Here is an 18129-nt window from a genome sequence, read left to right as displayed (position 1 = left end):
TATTTGCAGTTCCTTGGTTAATATTAAAACACTCTGCAAGCTCAGCTATCATGTGTGTTTTAAAAGTTTCGTCATTGAGCAAAGAGACATTAAGACCTAAGTTTGGTGGTCTAACCCAGGAAACTGGAGAACTAATAAAATAAGGACATAATCAGAAATAACCATTACATCTTTATCACATGCTTTAATCTGCAGCATCAACACAGCTGAAACAAGAAAATAATCTAATCAATAACAGTTATGACGTACAGAAGAAATACAAGTATAGTCTCTGTCCTTGGGTGTAATATACGCCAAAGATCAACCAAACCTAGTTCAACCATATAGGCTTTTAGTGTAGATCTCACGTTCCTTATGTGGGGGTGTACTTTGATCTAAAGCTGTATTTAGTATTTCATTAAAATCTCTCCTCACTAACAATCATATCGAACATCTACCAAATTACTGAAACAATGATGAAATATACCTGGAGAATTCACATTTGGACTGTATACATTAGTCATAACCATAACAGAATCAAAGCTTTTCACTATCAAAATAATAAAGCAATCCTTTGGATCTGTTATACTCCTTGAACCTGAAACATGCATGAATACACATCAATATACATTTATGTATTAATATAGCCACACCCTTAGATTGAGTAGTCATCTGTAACATATACCTTTCCAACCCAGTCTCTACACAACTTTTTATCATTTGCCATTATATGAGTTTCTTGTAAAAAAGATTTGTCAATTTTGAGATAACTTTTTTGCATTTGGTAGTCTTCTTTGGGGTCCACTGTTGTGTGAATTTTCATATGCCTGATGAGATACTCATTGAATCAATGGGTTTTTGGTTAAGTGCGAATAGAGTCTTGTTTTCCCACTCTCTCCTTGAAGCAGTGTGTGTGTGTGTGTGTGTGTGTGTGTGTGTGTGTGTACAGCTGCCCAACACTCACCTTAATGTGTGCCTTCCCCAAGCTTTCCTCAGGGAACCCCGTTGTTGTGTACTCTCAAACTCAGTGGGTTTTATGGTTTAGAGGAAGGACTGTGTTCTGTGCCATTGCCCCATCCCCCTTCAAAATAACAATGTGCATTTGCACATAAGTGGCTAATGCCTGCCTTGCATGTGCGCAATGAACTAAAACGTCTAAAAATGAAAAAAAAACACCCTAAACATGTAATGGCTACATTAATGAATTACATAAATAGACCAATTAAATAATTTGACAGCAAATGAGAAGTTTATTATACCTATTATAGACAAAGATGGGAAATAAGTGATACAGACTATTTCTGCTGGTTGTGAATTGCATGAAGTCTTGGAAATGTTTCTTCTAAGTCTTCAATATATATAAAGTAATAGCTCAAACTATAGCTATAGTTATATATAGTTATTCAATTGATCAATGTAATTAACATAATCAATACTATAAATGCTCTTATATATGTTCTTATTAATGCTATAAATGCTCTCATATATATTATATGTAAGATATAGCATCTCTTGATTTAGGGGTAAAGTTTAACAAGAAAGGAAATATTTCAAAATTAATTATTTTTGAGTAAATTATGCTTGAAAATTATACTTTAGGAGTTATTTGCTTGTTGTATCTTGTTAGTCCTTGTAATATGCATCTCAGGTTTTTAAAAAAAAATAATTTCCAGTTCTTGTTCCCTTTTCCCTTTCTGTATCCTTGTTTTTTTTAATGAAAAATAATTTTTAAAAAAACTGAAACCGATCAGTTCTAAGCTGGCACTGCCCCAGCCAGAACAAACGGTAATGGAATGGAATGATTCTGGAACCTCTGGAATCGAAATTTGGAAATTTCCAGAAATGGAAATTTTCTCAGTGCATACCTATGACATTCCCTCAACTTTAAACGACAGAAATGGCACCAGAGGCATTTTTAAAATTCCAAAAATACCTGAGCAGTTTAGTTACTTCAGAGGGGAAAGGTCAGGTGAAATCAGGGGTCGAATATTTCTGAATATATTACATGCACAGACTTCAATTTCTTATGCTTTTCACAGAAACTTAACTGCTTATGTTTTGAGGCTTTGGTTCCCTTGTTTCCCCCCAAACACTCTAGTATACTTTCTCAGCATTCTTTTTCTCTTGTGGAGTTAGGAAGGCTGGTACCCACTTTCCAGTACCCCAATCCCTTTCTCTCCAAACACCAGTACTTCCTTCAGTTGTTAACTGAATCCTAAGGTTTCCACAGGCAATTTCCAACCAAACTCAACCAGGGATCTCTTTACTCTCCAGAGCTACCTCTCTGTTTGACCGGGTAGGGAAAATTTCCTCTCCCGCTGTTAGGGCTCCATCTCCCAACTTTTCACATTCAATTTCTCTCACGGGACTGAAAAAACTCCTCCTCTTTCTACCTCAGGCTACCTAATGAGATCCCTTGGAGTAGCCTGACACTCAAAAGTTCTCTGATTCTGTGAGGGATTAATAGTCCTGCAGCTGTATACAGCACTTCCAGGCTTTTTTAAAAAAACTATTTATTTTCCAACAAATGTGCAGTTTGTCACAACACCCCTAATGCTTATTTCCTGGAAAGTATCCTTTGGATTGCAGCCTATATGCTTCTTCAAGGCTTTTTTTTACCTGGGCAGTGATTATTCAAGTATTAGAATACAGTGAAGATTAAGCACTTTCTGATTGTATCCTGACAAACTGTGGACATGTAAATAATATGCTAACTATATGTATCTTGAATAAATATTTTGGACATAATCAAACAGAGTTATTGCACTTACACCTAATGAAATCAATTATTTTTTCCTAATACTCCATCAGAATACACATGCCATGATTCTGCAGGGACGTCCTGTGAACAGAAATGGATGGTCATCTGCTGCTGACCAAGCTGATAATTGTCAGCTCCGTCGATCTACTTGGCAGGAGAAGAGTGGGGAGTCTAATCATTTGCTGCCTTCAAGTATCTCTGGATTAGCAGAATATCATACAATGCACAAAAAAGGGAACTGGAACCACACTTTATTTAACAAAAATCTAAAATGCTGTTTGGTAATATATAACAGTGTGGTGTTCAGCTTGTCTCTTCAGTTCTGTGCTTTAATGTCCACTGACTTTGCAACTGACCACACTCTTTAGAAACATTCTAACATTCTTCTATCATATTCCTCACAACATAACTGTACACTAAAGTATGCACATCATAATTGTTAACAGTTGGTACCTGGAAACAGAACTTGTGAAAAACAGAATTCTTTTTCATGATACAGTAAAGAACATAGCATTTAAATCACTGGCTAGACCTATTAGAAATAAGAATTTGAGAACTGCAGCTCTACAGACATATCTTTCCACATCCAGTCAGTCAAAATTTGTCACTGTTTTCAGCATCACAGTTTGAGTTATTTGATCTCTGTAAAGAGAATGGGGGCAGGGGAGGGGGGTTCTTCATATTTTCAAAACTATCCGTTTAACTTTGGTGATCTTTAACACATGTACAATATATAAATATATTTTATATATTTATGTACACCATGGTTAAACATTCATTATAAACAGAACCAACTTAGTCTGTACAAAAATAGCCACTTAGATGACAGCATGCAATTACAGTATGCTTCAACTCAAGCTTACAAAGTATCTCTGTCCTCTTAATATAAATTTCAGCTCACATAGATTTGAAAGCAGATTTAACAAGAAAGTTCATTTTCCCAGTAAAGGTATAAAAACTGTTAATAACACTAGGTACTAACTAAATTTGTATACAGTGCTTTTAGGTAATAAGAGTTTCAAGTATGCTTGTCTTTTTCATGAAAAATCTAAACAGTATTCGGCTTGTTTACAGCAACTATTTACCTTCTTTGAACAGATAAATATGACTATAATTCTAAAACCACTGAGGAATAAATGGTTTAAGGAATCACATCCTATAGCATAAACTTACGGGTAAAGGATGTGACTGTATGAGAAGCCAGATGGCTTTCCCCTATGTTACCTACAGTGCTGTGTATGCTGGTGCTCATGGGTCCCTGATCCTGTATTAACTGAAATAAACTGCAATACACACTTTTGCTAGGTTTTTAAGGCCAGAAGTAAAGCACCCAGTTTGATTTCCTACGGGAAGCAGGATACAGAATTCTTGCTCAGTGTTGTCTACAGACTGGAATATATCTTAACAGTGCAATCTTAAGAAGAGTTACTTCAATCTAAGCCCACTGAAATCAATGAGCTTAGACTGGAGTAACTCTCCTTAGGATTGTACTGTAACTGTGGTAGGCATACAATGAATGCATCCTCAGTCCACTTCCCTCCACACTTCAGACTGTATGCCTGCTTCATCCTTATTGAGTTAGGTTTTGATAGTGTTCAGCTGATCTCAAGAATGACAATGAGGGAGGCTACCTAGAACTGCTGCTGTGCACTTTGCCTGCAGCTTTCAACTTTTTTGGGGTGAAAGAATAAGCATGACATGCCCTGCGGTGACTGTTCATTAAAAGACTTCATTGAGAGATCTGTTTTCCAGGCAGTGTTATATACCATTCCCACTCACCCTACTGGGAAATTAAGATAATTTGTTTTCAGACATGTTATTCCAAACACATCAGTTCCTATTCAAAACTTTGTATCAAAATTCTACAGCTTTGCCAAAGGGTTTGGGATGGGGGGAATGACCTCAACAGGCCGTGGAAATGAAAACTGAACTGTTCTTCAAACCTAGCTTCACCTATTTCTGTTTCTTTATACAACAATGAATTCAGGGGTTCCCAGATGCATACTATGGTTCCACCAACGTTCTCAGGGCCAAGATACAAGTGATGCCTGACACAGGTTGGACACTTGTCAGCTTCCCTCAAGTTTTGATGGGAAATGTAGGCATCCTGGTATTGTAGCTTGGCTCTCCGACTGCTGTCCAATGGACTTTTCAACTGTCATTTGTCCAACATTCCACCAAGCTGCCTACATTTCCCACCAGAACTTGTGGGAAGCTGACAAGCGTCCAACCTGTGTCATTCGTCACTTCTAGTTTGGCCCTCAGAATGTAGATCCACCAAAAGAAAGCCTAATTTGGCCCAAACTTATTAAATTATTCCAAACAATAAATACATAATAATATAGCATAGCCTTCCTGCCTCTATAGTTTCACTAATGGTACTAGTTTTAACTGCAAGAATGTAAGTGCACAGTTGATATTGGAAGCCCTTGGTTAATTGTTTATAGAGCCATCACAGTTAAGTGAGGACTGAGGACTCACAAAAGGTTCATTTACTTTCTGATCTTCCTTCATAGATGCTGCCTGATCTGAAATTGAAGAGAAAGATAACTGGTCATGTTCTACAATATGTACTTGATCCTCTTCTTTGTCCTTCTTCACATAGAACATTTTCCTAAATTTTTTGAGTTCGTGAAGTTCACAGAATGTCTCTAGAACAACCAGCATTGCAATGAGCCCCAGAAGCAGGTAACCTAAAAAGGAATGACAACAGTATTTGAAACTTTATTTGATAAAATGTAAGCTACAAGAACACCTTAAATTTATACCAATGTGGTGGTAGAGAGTGCTCTCAAGTCATAGCTGACTTATGGCAACTCCTAGCGGAGTTTTCATGGCAAAAGACTGACAGAGGTGTTTGCTATTGCCTGCCTCTGCAGCCCTGGTCTTCATTGGAGGTTTCCCATCCAATTACTAACCAAGGCTGACCTTGCTTAGCTTCTGAGATCTGATCAGATTGGGCTCACCTGCGCTATCCAGGTCAGGATACCAATGTACAAGAAGCTAAATGGTTGGTGCTAAAAGCTATTTCTAGGCATACTCACGCACAAAGAGTGGTGGGCCTTCAAATATGTTTTAGAGATACCCCTTGTTAGTGGAAGATCTACTGTGTACGTAAATTTCAGCCACAGAATGCTTGTGTGCAACTGTATATATGTGGTGCCTCTGGCTAATGATTAAACCTTAAGGAAAGCCAGGTAGTCCAGGGTCCTGCTTCTCACAATGGCCATTCTCATGCGGCTGGGAAACTAACAAGGAGATCATGAAAGCAACAGCTCTCTCCTGTGGTTGCCCCCCAGTATCATACATTCTGAGACACAATGCAATTAGTATTTAATAATCATGGCTAATAGCTGTTAACAAGTTTATTTTCTAAGAATTTGCCTGATCCTGTTAAATTTGCACGTAAACTAAGCCACCACCAGTAATCCTAAACTAAGCTGTAATAGATTTATACACTGATTAGATCAGATGTAGAGGAGGGCACGTGGTCCTTGAAATGTCCACTAAGGATGTGATTCAGAAATTATGAGTCTTTAGTCTTTACAGTAGTCTTTACTTGGGATTCAGATCAATCTGAATGAGTTGTGACTCATGAAAGCTGATACCCTACCACTAATTTTGTTAGTCTTATAGGTGCTATTGGACTCTTGCTCTTTTCCACTGCTGCAGATAAACATAGCTACCCATCCTGATCTATCAAAATTTAGACACGATTACCAAAGTAAATATGATTTTGGAACACTGGTATTGACCTTAAGTAATAAATCTCTGCTAATGGAAGGCATTTCCATCAGCAGAACAGGAATTTCTTTCCTCCCACTTCCTTCTGCAGCTCAAAATGACCCCTGAAATGCTGCTCCTGGGTTATATGGGACCCTCAGGAACAACATGAAGCATAAACTGGGAGACCAGCAGCAAGAGGGAGATATTGGCATCCCCACCCCATTACCATTAGCAGAAATTTATGACAAAATCCTAGCCATTATATTGAAACATGTACTAGGTTTTAAATGTTTATATGCATTTAAAAGCAGTTTGATAACTGTTAAAGATTATTTTTGATATTTATTTGTTGCTATATGAGTCGAGTGTTATGGACACATAGGAACAGACAACAAAGTTCTGAAAAAATTCTCAGCACCAGTATCTGTTATTCGTACTGAAAGACTGTACTCACAAGTAATTCCTATTTTGTATAGCTCTCTGAATTTCTGGTTGTAACCTTCTCCAGGAACATAGTCACCAAGGCCAATGGTGCTCAGAGAAATGAAGCAAAAATAAAAAGATTCAAGGAAGTTCCAATCATCCTCAAGGACAGAAAATATTGCTGCTGGGATAAAGAAAAAGCACGAAACAGTAATAAAGCCCAGAAGTACTGCATGGATTATGGCAACCATCTGCTTTGAGAAACCCCAGCGAATATGGAAGTATAGCACAGGCCGCCGGGTGACATACACTATAATGCGCTGCACCACCGCTGTCAGGAAAAGAAGCGTAAAGGGGATTCCAATGACTGAGTAAACGATGCAGAAAGCCTTTCCTCCATCTGACAAAGGCACAGTGTGACCATAACCTATAACAAGAAAAGAAGATATGGGGTTTAGAAAAATAGACACACCAGGGAAATAAAATTAAAATTAAAACTAGACACACTAGCTCTGTCTCACAAAGGTTCATGCTGGAGTAAATGTTGTTAGTCTTTAAGCTGCCACTGGACTTCTATTTCGTTTTAAAGCAAACAATAGCCTCTCAACTCTTCATTTTCTGCCACAGGACAGAGTTAAGTCAATAATGACTGATTATATGATTCCACATAAGGTCTGGATTTACCATACATCGCCCACATTTTAAATCAACTTCTAGATCATGCATACGTTCAATGGAATAAAAGCAGCCCACCAGAGACGTCCGGGAAATGGCGCAGCGCTGTCAGGCTTCCTGAGCTCAGCTCAGAAACCCGATCCTCTCATCCTCTTTGAAGCTTGGCTCTCAAGCTTCAAAAGTCCCCTACTGGAGAGGGGGGCTAAGCTGGAGCGCGATAAGGGGTATCAGGCGGAGCGGCAGCTCAGCTTGCAACCCCCCATCTGCTCGTTTGGCGGAGGGTGAAGAGGAAGTCTTCTGGCTCACATGCTGGGAATCCCGAACTTTGCATAACTTAGCATGACTGAAAGTGACAAGCACCATGAATCTGCAACAGAAAACATTTGAATATCTTCCAAACGTATGGGTGAGATCTAATCTTTTTTCTTTTCAACCTAACTAGAGCGGCTACCAACCTAGAGAAGTTTCAAGTATCCCCCCCGCCCCTTTCTCTTTTTGTGCTTCTCTTTTTATCTTGTTTGAAGTACGGGGGGGGGGGGGCGGGGAGAGGAGAAGAAACTAACTGCTTAAGATCCAAGGTACCATAAGGACAAACTTTGACTTATTTTATATTAACTGACAAATTAAGACTATCCTTAAAATAAGAGAAGAGGCTCAATAGACTTCTATATGGCCATCAACTGATATTTAGTAACATCAACATATGATCTACATTGACAACTTTTAGAAAGGCTGTGGGATTGACAGAAAAAGAGAAAAGACCTCTGAGTTACTGATCAAGACTCTCTGGATTACAGGCTGGTTTTTAGCCTGCCTGTTTTGTGTGTGTGTGTGTTCCCTTTTTGCCTTCTGTGATTTTTGTTCCTGTATTTTATCTTTTCCCCATTTCAGGATATAAATATATGTTTTTCTAGTTTTTGTTCCTTTTTATTTTTTCCTTTTCTCAATGGTGGATTCTTGATGATCTCTTATTGCTGAAGCTTGGCTGGATTTCTATTTGGATGGATCTGCATTCTTTATTTTATTTTTTGTATTTGGGAGGGAGGCTTTCAAAAATGGAGTACAAAGTAATTGAATCTGCGTAGTTCCTCTCCCATATTCTGTAGCTTCAGGAAGAAGAAGATCTCCCAAGACTAACTTCCGGGGCATAAGCTGGTTCAGCAAGAGAGAATGTTGTGTTTTTTCTCCTAGAAAGATACTCAAATATTGTCTGGCTGAGAAAGCAACTGTTTTGGAACATTGTGGTTTATTAAAAAAAATACTCTTTGTTTTAGAACATTGTGGTTTATGAAACAAAATATTTCTTTTCTGTCTTAAGTGGGTAGAACGAGGGAGAGGGACGGGGCCTGACTATCTTAAGTTACTGAGCTGAGGATAGATAATAAATAATAGAGTGGAGATATCTCTATAAAGAGATATCTCTTTAAAGTCGACTGAAACGGAACCCAACAAAGACGGAGGTCCTATACTTGAGCCATGGGGGACTGGATTCGGGACTCTGGCTCCCGACCCTCGATGGGGCACAGCTTGTGCCTGTTCCAAGGGTTAAGAGCCTGGGGGTGATCCTAGATGCCTCCCTGAAAATGGAGGCACAGGTCACAGTGGTTGTCAGGTCTTCTTTTTCCCACCTGCGGCAGACCAGACAACTTGTCCCTTACCTTTCTACCTGTGATTTAACTACAGTGATCCAGGCAACGGTCATCTCTAGGTTGGATTACTGTAACACGCTCTATGCGGGCCTACCCTTGTGCCTGACCCGAAGATTACAGCTGGTGCAAAATGCAGTGGCGCGCATCATTATGAAAGCACCAAATAGGTGCATATTACACCAATATTGCGCGAGCTGCATTGGCTGCCAGTGGAGTATCGAATCAGGTTCAAGGTTTTGGTATTGACCTATAAGGCCCTGTGCAGACTGGGGCCAGCATATCTGAGGGACCGTCTCTCCCCGTATATTCCCCAGAGGACCCTCTGATCAGGAGAAAAGAAATTACTATCAGTCCCTGGCTCCAAGGAGGCTCACCTGGCCTCGACTAGAGCAAGAGCTTTCTCAGTCTTGGCTCCTACCTGGTGGAACACTCTGTCTACGAAGACCAGGGCCCGGCAGGATCTACTATCTTTCCGCCGGGCCTGTAAGACAGAGTTGTTCCGTCAGGCTTATGGCTGAGGCTGGGCCTCCATGGCTGGAGGATATAACATCTACTCCCCTCCCTATGAGAGCTGCCCACCACTGTTCTGAAGCTGCTGCCATGTTCAATTGCACTGCTGCACTTTCTGTAATCACCACTAAAAAAAAAAGAGTGCTGCTATTTTTAATATCTTTATACAATGCTTTTAATGTTTTATGATAATGTTTAATGAAATGTTTTAAATGTTTTTAATGCTGTTATCCGCTCTGCGCCTGCTTGTGGGGAGGGTGGAATATAAATATGATAAAATAAATAAGATGTTGCCAGGTAAAGAAAAAGAAAAAGGCCAAAAAACCATCCCCTGGAAGCCTCAAATATGTGACATCAGCTATGGCACAGGCACCTATATCCATACAGACATCAATTCAGACAATACAGGCTAGCATGGCCCAGCTGCTTGACCAAATGAAAACTATGAATGATAGGTTTGAAGAGTTCCAGAGTGAGATGAGAGAAACCAAAAAGGATGCAGCCGAATTAACATCTAAGGTGCAAAAAGTAGAGGAGAAGACTCAAGAGAATGAAGATAAGATTCAAAAACTATCCAAAAGCCAGTTGATGATGGAAACTAAATTGATAAATTTACAGATGGAGAAAGCAGCATTAATGCTGCATTTGCAGAATGTGAAGGAGGAAGAAGGAGAAAATACCTTGAAGGTGGCATCAGGGCTACTGGCAATAGCATTAAATATTCAACCAGAAGAAATGGAAACACAGATAGATTCAGTCTATAGAATAAACTCATCCTATGCAAAAAAGAACAAAAAACCGCTGGAAATACATGTAAGATTTATCAGACGTAGAATCAGAGATGACATTCTTAAAGCAACATGAGAGACTACCTTGAAGTCCCAAGATGAAGTGATAGTCCTATGAAATATTCCATGGGAAGTGCAGATGAAGCAACGGGAATATGGATTTCTGATGGATTTACTACGCACAAATGGCATACAATATAGATGGCTGATACCAGAGGGACTACTTTTTAATTTCAATGGACAAAGGTTCAATATTAACTCGATTCCTAAAGCACAAGCGTTTGTTCAAAAGAATTTGATGGTGGACCAGAAATCCAAGGAAGGCAAGAGAGAGGAAGAAAACGTAAGCCCACAATCTGAGTCAGAACCAGAAACAGAAGATGGAACAGAAGATGGAACAAGAGGAGGAGTACAGACCAGGAAGCAAACCAGAGAAGAAAATAAACAAGGTAGCAAGAAGTAATGGCCAGTAACTCTCTAGAAATACTCCATTGAATATCAATGGATTGAACTCCCCTCAAAAAAGAAGAACTTTTACATATCTGAAAAAATTTAAAGCGGAGATTATATGCCTCCAAGAAACCCAATATTAGAGATAAAGAGGAAAGGCTCCTGAACTGTAAGAACCTGGGGACACACATTTATTGCAGCAGACAAAGTTAAAAAGAGAGGTCTAGTAACTTACATACAGGGAAGACTGAACCCAAAATTGATCTATGCCTGTGACCAGGGAAGAATTCTAATGACCGAACTCCAGAAAGGTCAAAGGAAAATCTTGGTAGTGAATATTTATGCCCCAAGTGAGCAACAAGAAAAATTCTTACAAAGACTTTCAAAGCAAATATCCAAATTGAAATACAATGATATATGGATTGTGGGAGACTACAATGCAGTAGTGGATAAAAAGCTGGCTAGGAAACATGTGAAGAATGGGGAAAAGGGGGGGGGGAAGTGCTTCCTAAAAAATTCTTTGAAATGGCTGAAGAAATGGCCCTTGTAGACTTATGGAGAACACAAAATCTGAACTCAACTAATTATACTTTCTACTCTGACAGACATAAATCTTGGTCACGAATAGATATGTGTTGGGCCTCAACATCATTAGTGCCGGATATGGAAGAAATAGACATTTTGCCACAAGTGACTGGAGACCATAACCCTCTGTTAATAAAGATAAAAGGGGTAAAAAGACAACTTAGGTGGAGACTAAATACAAGTTTATTAAAAGACAAAAAATCCAGAGAAATAATTGCCAAAGAAATGGAATGGTATTTCAAACAAAACTTAAATAATGAAACTACTATAGATATAGTGTGGGATGCAAGTAAGGCTTTCTTCAGAGGACTGGCAATCAGATACGCAGCAAGTAAAAGAGAGAAACAAAGAATATCAACATTTGGAAATAAACCTAAAAATCAGGAAGATAACTTTAAAAATGCTCCTGAAAATAGTACACCAAAAATGAAGATAAAGATACTTCAACATAAACTTAATTTAATGATAACGGAGGAGATGGAGAAGAAAATTAAATATGCCAAATTAAATTATTTTGAAAATGCAAACAAGCCTACAAGATGGCTAGCTTACAAGCTAAGGAAAGAAAATACTAAAAGACAAATAATGTCACTGAATGATGAAAAAGGAGAGGAGAAAGTTCTCCAGGAAGAAATAAAGAAGGTGGTTGAATCCTACTACAAGAAGCTCTATAGGAAAATGACTGTCCAACCAGAACAAGATGACTATTTGAAAAAAATGAGATTAAAGAAATTCAGCGAGGAACAGAGGAAAATTTTAAATGACCCAATCACTATGAATGAAATAACACAGGCCTTTAAAAAGCAAAACAAGGGGAAATCTCTAGGCCCAGATGGCATACCAGCTGAATACTATCAATGCTTTGAAGAAACCTTAATTCCTCCCTTTAAGAAGCTGATGGAAGAAATATGGGTTACAGAATCCATACCAGAAACATGGAAAGAAGCTACAATATCCTTAATACCAAAGGATGGATCAGATTTGAAGGAAATCAAAAACTGTAGACCAATCTCCCTGCTGAATGTAGATTATAAAATCTTTGCAACTATATTATCAAGGAGAATGAGGAAACTAATGGACCAGATGATCCACCAGGACCAGGCTGGCTTTCTAACAGGACAACAGACTAGCCACAATATAAGAAAAATATTAAATATTTTGGAGTACTATGAAGCCCATCCAGAAATGATGTTTCTTGATACAGAGAAGGCGTTTGACAATCTCAATTGGCAATTTATGGTTAAACAACTAGATGAGATGCAGTGTGGGAAAAATTTTCTTAGAATAATTCAAGGAATTTATGACAAACAAAGGACTAGAATTTCAATTAATGGTCAACTAACAGAACCAATAGAAATTGAAAAAGGAACAAGACAAGGCTGTCCATTATCTCCTCTCTTATTTATACTGACGCTGGCACCACTTATGGACAAGATCCGGAACTCAGATGAGATCAGAGGAGCCAAAATTAGGAAGCGAAAATACAAAGTACAAGCGTTCGCAGATGACTTCGTTTTTATTTTAGAAGATCCTTTAACGTCAATACAGAAGCTCTTACAGGAAATCAAAGAATATGAAGCTATGGCAGGATTAAAAATAAATACTCAAAAGACAAAGTTGATTACTAAAAACATCCAAAAACGACAGATGGAAGAATTAACTCAGAAATCGCAACTAATAATTGAGGAATTTGGATGACCAACAGATGTAGTTCCTTATCTGAAGACAATTATGGGATACTGATAAAAACAATCAAAAAAGACCTGGAAAGATGGAAAGATCTTCAGATATCATTGACAGGAAGAACAGCCGCGATAAAAATGAATGTTCTCCCAAGAGTTCTGTTTGTGTTTCAAAATATTCCATTAGGATTACCTCAAGTATTCTTTAAAGACCTTAGCCAGGCTGTACAATCTTTTATTTGGCAGAACAAAAAACCACGAATTAAACTGAAAACCCTACAAGATATTAAGGGGAAAGCAGGCTTTGCCCTACCAGATTGGACCCTATACTAAAAGGCTTATGTGCTGATCTGGTTGAAAGAGTGGATTACTTTAGAAAATGAAAGGCTTTTAAACTTGGAAGGACATGACCTACTGATGGGCTGGCACACGTTTCTCTGGTATAAAAAATGGGAAAACCATAAATATTTCAAAAATCACTGGATAAGGAAAGCACTAGTACTGGTCTGGGAAAGAATGAGATCTACTTTTTATGAGAAAATCCCTTTGTGGGTTTCCCCAGTTGAAGCCTTTACACATCCTTCGTTGAAAAAAGAGGGAAAAACTCCCACCTATAAGATCTTACTGAAACCAGCTGGGCTATTAAAAAATCCAAAAGAAATGGCAGAGTTAGATATTGAGTTGGGATGGTGGGGCCAGGCACAATTGGACTCTAGATACAAAAAAGATAAAATAGTGGGCTTTTATGAAAAGGAAGAAAACTTTGATGTGATACTATGTGATACCAATGTTAAAATGATAAAGAAAATATATGCTCTACTTATAAAGGCAAAATTACAGGGGGAGGAGGTCAAAGATACTATGATAAAATGGGCCAAGAATGTGGGACACACAATAGATTTAGAGCTATGGTCACAAATGTGGAAAAGTAATTTAAAGATGACAAAATCGGCCTCATTGAAGGAGAATGTATATAAAATGTTTTATAGGTGGCACCTAACCCCAGTTAGGCTAGCTAAATCTCGCCTAAATATGTCAAATAATTGCTGGAAGTGTGTGAAGATACCGGGATCTTATTACCATATGTGGTGGACATGGAAAAAAGCAGTGGAGTTCTGTAAGATGGTGCATACAATGTTACAATAGATACTCATGACTCCACTACCCTTGAAACCAGAACTTTTAAAATTAAACCACATATCAGTCCCGGTCAATAAAGAGCAAAAGCATTTGATGTTGAATATAATTACAACAGCTAGGATTGCATATGCGAGACTTTGGAAGATGACAACTATCCCAACACAAGAAAACCTGGTCGAAAAAATACTTGAGACGGCTGAAATAGACTAATTGTCGAGTTTATTGAAAGAATCGGAAATTACAACCTATAACAACATTTGGGAGCCTTTTTACAAATGGATACAAGATAAGTTTGGAGAAATTTAATTTTCAACTAAGATGTGGTCCTTTATGGACACTATAGAAGGCAAATGGAAAAATTTGCAAATAGAGAGCTGATTAGCAGACATGTATTAGAGTGAATGGTGCAATGTAATAGATATGTAACTTTTTTTCTCTCTTTTTCTTACATACTCTCTTTTCCTTCTACCCCCCCCCCCTCTACTTCTTATTCCCTATTTTCTATCTAAAAAAAATTAAAAATATATTTTTTAACAAAAACAGCCCACCAGATAAGATCTGTCTCCCTCTCTTGCCTTCGAACACTTATTTTGCTAGGCAAGATTAGGAAGAACCATGCACTCTACTTCCTTGGAGTCACCGGTGGGGGGTGGGGCAGGGAGGCACAAGCCACTTCTGAAACTGAAACATGGCTTGAAAGTACTTTTTCATGTAATGCATACTTAATGGAGTTTGCAAGGTGTAATAATGATAACTAGTTTAGCTATCTTTAGAACAGGACAACCACCATTATAGATGATAGGCATGACACTGTCTATTAGTTACGATAGCTAAATGAAAGACCATATTCCGAGACAGTGAGCTTCTGACTAGGTGCTGGCAAGAAACAGCAGAGGGAGAGTCCTGTCTACAGCTGTTGTTTGTAGCTTTCTGGAGGCATCTGGTTGCACACTGTGAGAAGCAGGATGTTGGACTAAATGAGTCTGGTCTGATCATTTAAGACTTACCTTTTTATATGGTTTTAAAAATTCAGATCCCACTCGGCTCTGATCTATACACAAGTTCTTCTCAGCCCTTACTTGTGGTTTTTTTGTTTTGTTGGGCTAATCTGAAAAGGCATTAAAATCAACTCTTCCACTCACTAATTTCAACTGTCCTTTGAAATGTTTCTTATTTTGCCAGTCAGCCAAGTGTCTGCCGAATTTATGGCATGACTTCATAGGGAACCCCATAATAAGTTGGTTTAGTTCTGGTTTTTGTGGGGCAAAATAAAATATGCTAAATTGTCTAAATCTTCTTGAGTTTTAATCATTTATTCTGCCCTACAGGACCAACACATTTCCTTTCCAGCCTTCTTGAATTTTGGCAAGAGATAATAGCAATTTCTTTTTCATCGGTACTTATTTTTAAACAAAAATGTAACACACTAGTAAGACAAGCAGACTGGACAGGAATTGTAATTCTGGCGTTGTCTCTAGTACCTTCTCCATGTCTGGATCCCAGCAGACAGAATTTTCCATAGGAGAATTCAACTATCAAGAAACTGCACCTCCACCCCCCTCACATAATGCTGTTCAGGGGTTGAACATGACAGCTGTTTTTGCCTACTCTTATAGAGCACAAGACTTTCTTATAAAGCAAGACCTCAGTTATTGTAACAGAAAACACTGATATAAAGTGGTCATTCCTAAGTCACAGAATATGAGAAGAACATCAGTAATCTGAGAATGGCCCTGCTGGATTGGACCCAAGAGTCCAAACAGTTAAACATGCATTCCCAACAGGAGCCAGCCAGATGCTTTCAGGAAGCCGACAAACAGGGCATGAAGACAACAGCCCTCTTCCATTATATAAGTACAGTAACTGGTACTTAGAGATGTACATCCTCTAAATTCTACCACACAGCTACATTAAACTAAAACAAAAATTGGAGGGAGATCCAATCATGGAACACTAGTATAACAAACAATGTGGTGCTGAGTTAAATTTTTAGTGAGCTACTCCCATGACTTGAATTAGAGACAAAAAATTTCTGGAAATGTTGAAGCCATGGGGGGGACCCCCCCCATTTTTTCTAAGAGAAAAAATAACATTGAGGAGAAACCCTCAAATACATGCAATACTTACTTTTTTTGTCAATCCTTATTTTACTGCTTCAAGAAAATGAAATATACCATTCATAACTTTAACACAAAAAGTTGTGCTATTTGGCATAGATATGAGCACAATCCTAACACTGGCCAAGTTGGTAGGCTGTTGATGCTAGCACGGTACTAGTGTAGATAGCTCCCCCAATACAGAAAAGATTTCTTTTAAAGAACTGAGAGCAAGGCAATAGTACTGGAGTCAATAGTGACATCAACACCAATCATCCATCAGTATGCGGATGATGCCTAGACTTCTGCCATATATGGAAGATGCCAATGAATGCAGGACATTTCTGGCTTGCTTCTGTGACATAATCTTGCCCCACCTCACCCACCCACACCACAGAACAATACAAGAGAAAAAACGAAAGCAACAATGTTCTCAACTATATAAAGGAATATGTAAAGTTACCAGTATGACCAGTAACTACAATACTCTGGGAACTCTAGCAGATCGGTGTTCAAATCCGTTTCTGCAAGTAACAAGTGAACACAAAGTCCTAGCATAGTTTTGCTACCCCGTTAATGGAAATGGTCTCCTTGCATAAATATGATTTATGGGGGAATTAGCTAGCAAGGAAGACGGCTATATGAGAGGCGGTAACTGGAATCTATCACCTTTGTATACCAGGTCCCTTCCTACGATAGAACAAGTGAGTCTGGCGCTTAATATAAAACAATAACTTTTATTGAACACAAGAACTTCATGCACAGATACACCAATTATTGGGGGAAATAATTACACAGAGAGAGAGAGAGAGAGTCCTAGGAAATGTATCCAGAAATTGGGGATAGCGAGAGGGAGTAAATATATCTACCTATCCTGGAGAAGGGGGGTCCAGTCCGCTGTGAGGAGGGAGAGAGAAAGAGAAGCTTCAAACACCCAGTGTCCTCGGCAAGGCAAGAGGCTTAGAGCAAACCTCAAGGGAACAGCACTTGTGGATCCGGAAACGCGTTCGAAGGGAGAGAGGCTTAGGGAAGCAACCCTAAGGGAGCAACATCCTGGGAGCTAGCATGATTTGAATGGGGCCAAGACCCTACCTTTATAGGTCAAATGTGCCCTGAGGTGGAGGAGAGTCCTCCTAGCAGTTAGGACAAAGATTCCAATGGTCAGTTCCTCGGTTAGACAAAAGGCTTGAGTACTTTGATTGATCGCTGCCTGGGTGTGATGCAGATGCAAAACTAGTTCTAGCACTGCACAAAAAGGACAGTTTCTCTGATGAAGTCCACCGGAGCTAAGTTAAGGGTTTTTAGGGAGGGGATACATTGTGCCAGGAACAACTGTACATCTTATGAATGTCATTTGATTAGCTCCTCAATCACGGACAGGAGATCTCATCACGGAAGGGGGGAGAGGAATGTGCTAAGTGGGGTTGATGCTGCGAGTCCTTTGTTGCTCTGGGCACCAGTGGGGCCGGAGATGGCAGTAAATCCAATCAAGCCATGGTCACTCCGCATTCCAGGGCAGCATTCCGTGCATGCCTGGTTCTCCTGGGCGGGATGTAGCAACTGTTAGAGGTCCTCTGGTGGCCCTGCAGTAGCCATTTTAAACTCCAGAGTCTTGTACACTTTTAATATCACACACAGCTAAATGAAAACTACTGTACAACTGGC

At 39.0% G+C, this 18129-nt stretch overlaps 1 protein-coding gene across 1 annotated transcript in view; it reads right to left on the bottom strand.

The window, feature by feature from the left end:
- Positions 1-275: 275 nt before the first annotated feature.
- KCNK1 (potassium two pore domain channel subfamily K member 1) overlaps positions 276-18129 on the bottom strand; it is a 43224-nt gene continuing 25370 nt past the window's right edge. The window contains exons 2-3 of the mRNA XM_054996251.1: positions 6921-7316; positions 276-5433 (exon numbers count right to left, since the gene is read on the bottom strand). Coding sequence (XP_054852226.1) covers positions 5174-5433; positions 6921-7316 — 656 coding nt within the window. The 3' untranslated portion in view covers positions 276-5173. The remainder of the gene's footprint in view (positions 5434-6920; positions 7317-18129) is intronic.

This window comes from Eublepharis macularius, chromosome 1 (assembly GCF_028583425.1).
Source record: "Eublepharis macularius isolate TG4126 chromosome 1, MPM_Emac_v1.0, whole genome shotgun sequence".
Lineage (NCBI taxonomy): Eukaryota > Metazoa > Chordata > Lepidosauria > Squamata > Eublepharidae > Eublepharis > Eublepharis macularius.
Note: the sequence above shows the minus strand (reverse complement) of the source record. Positions and strands in the feature narration are given on the sequence as shown.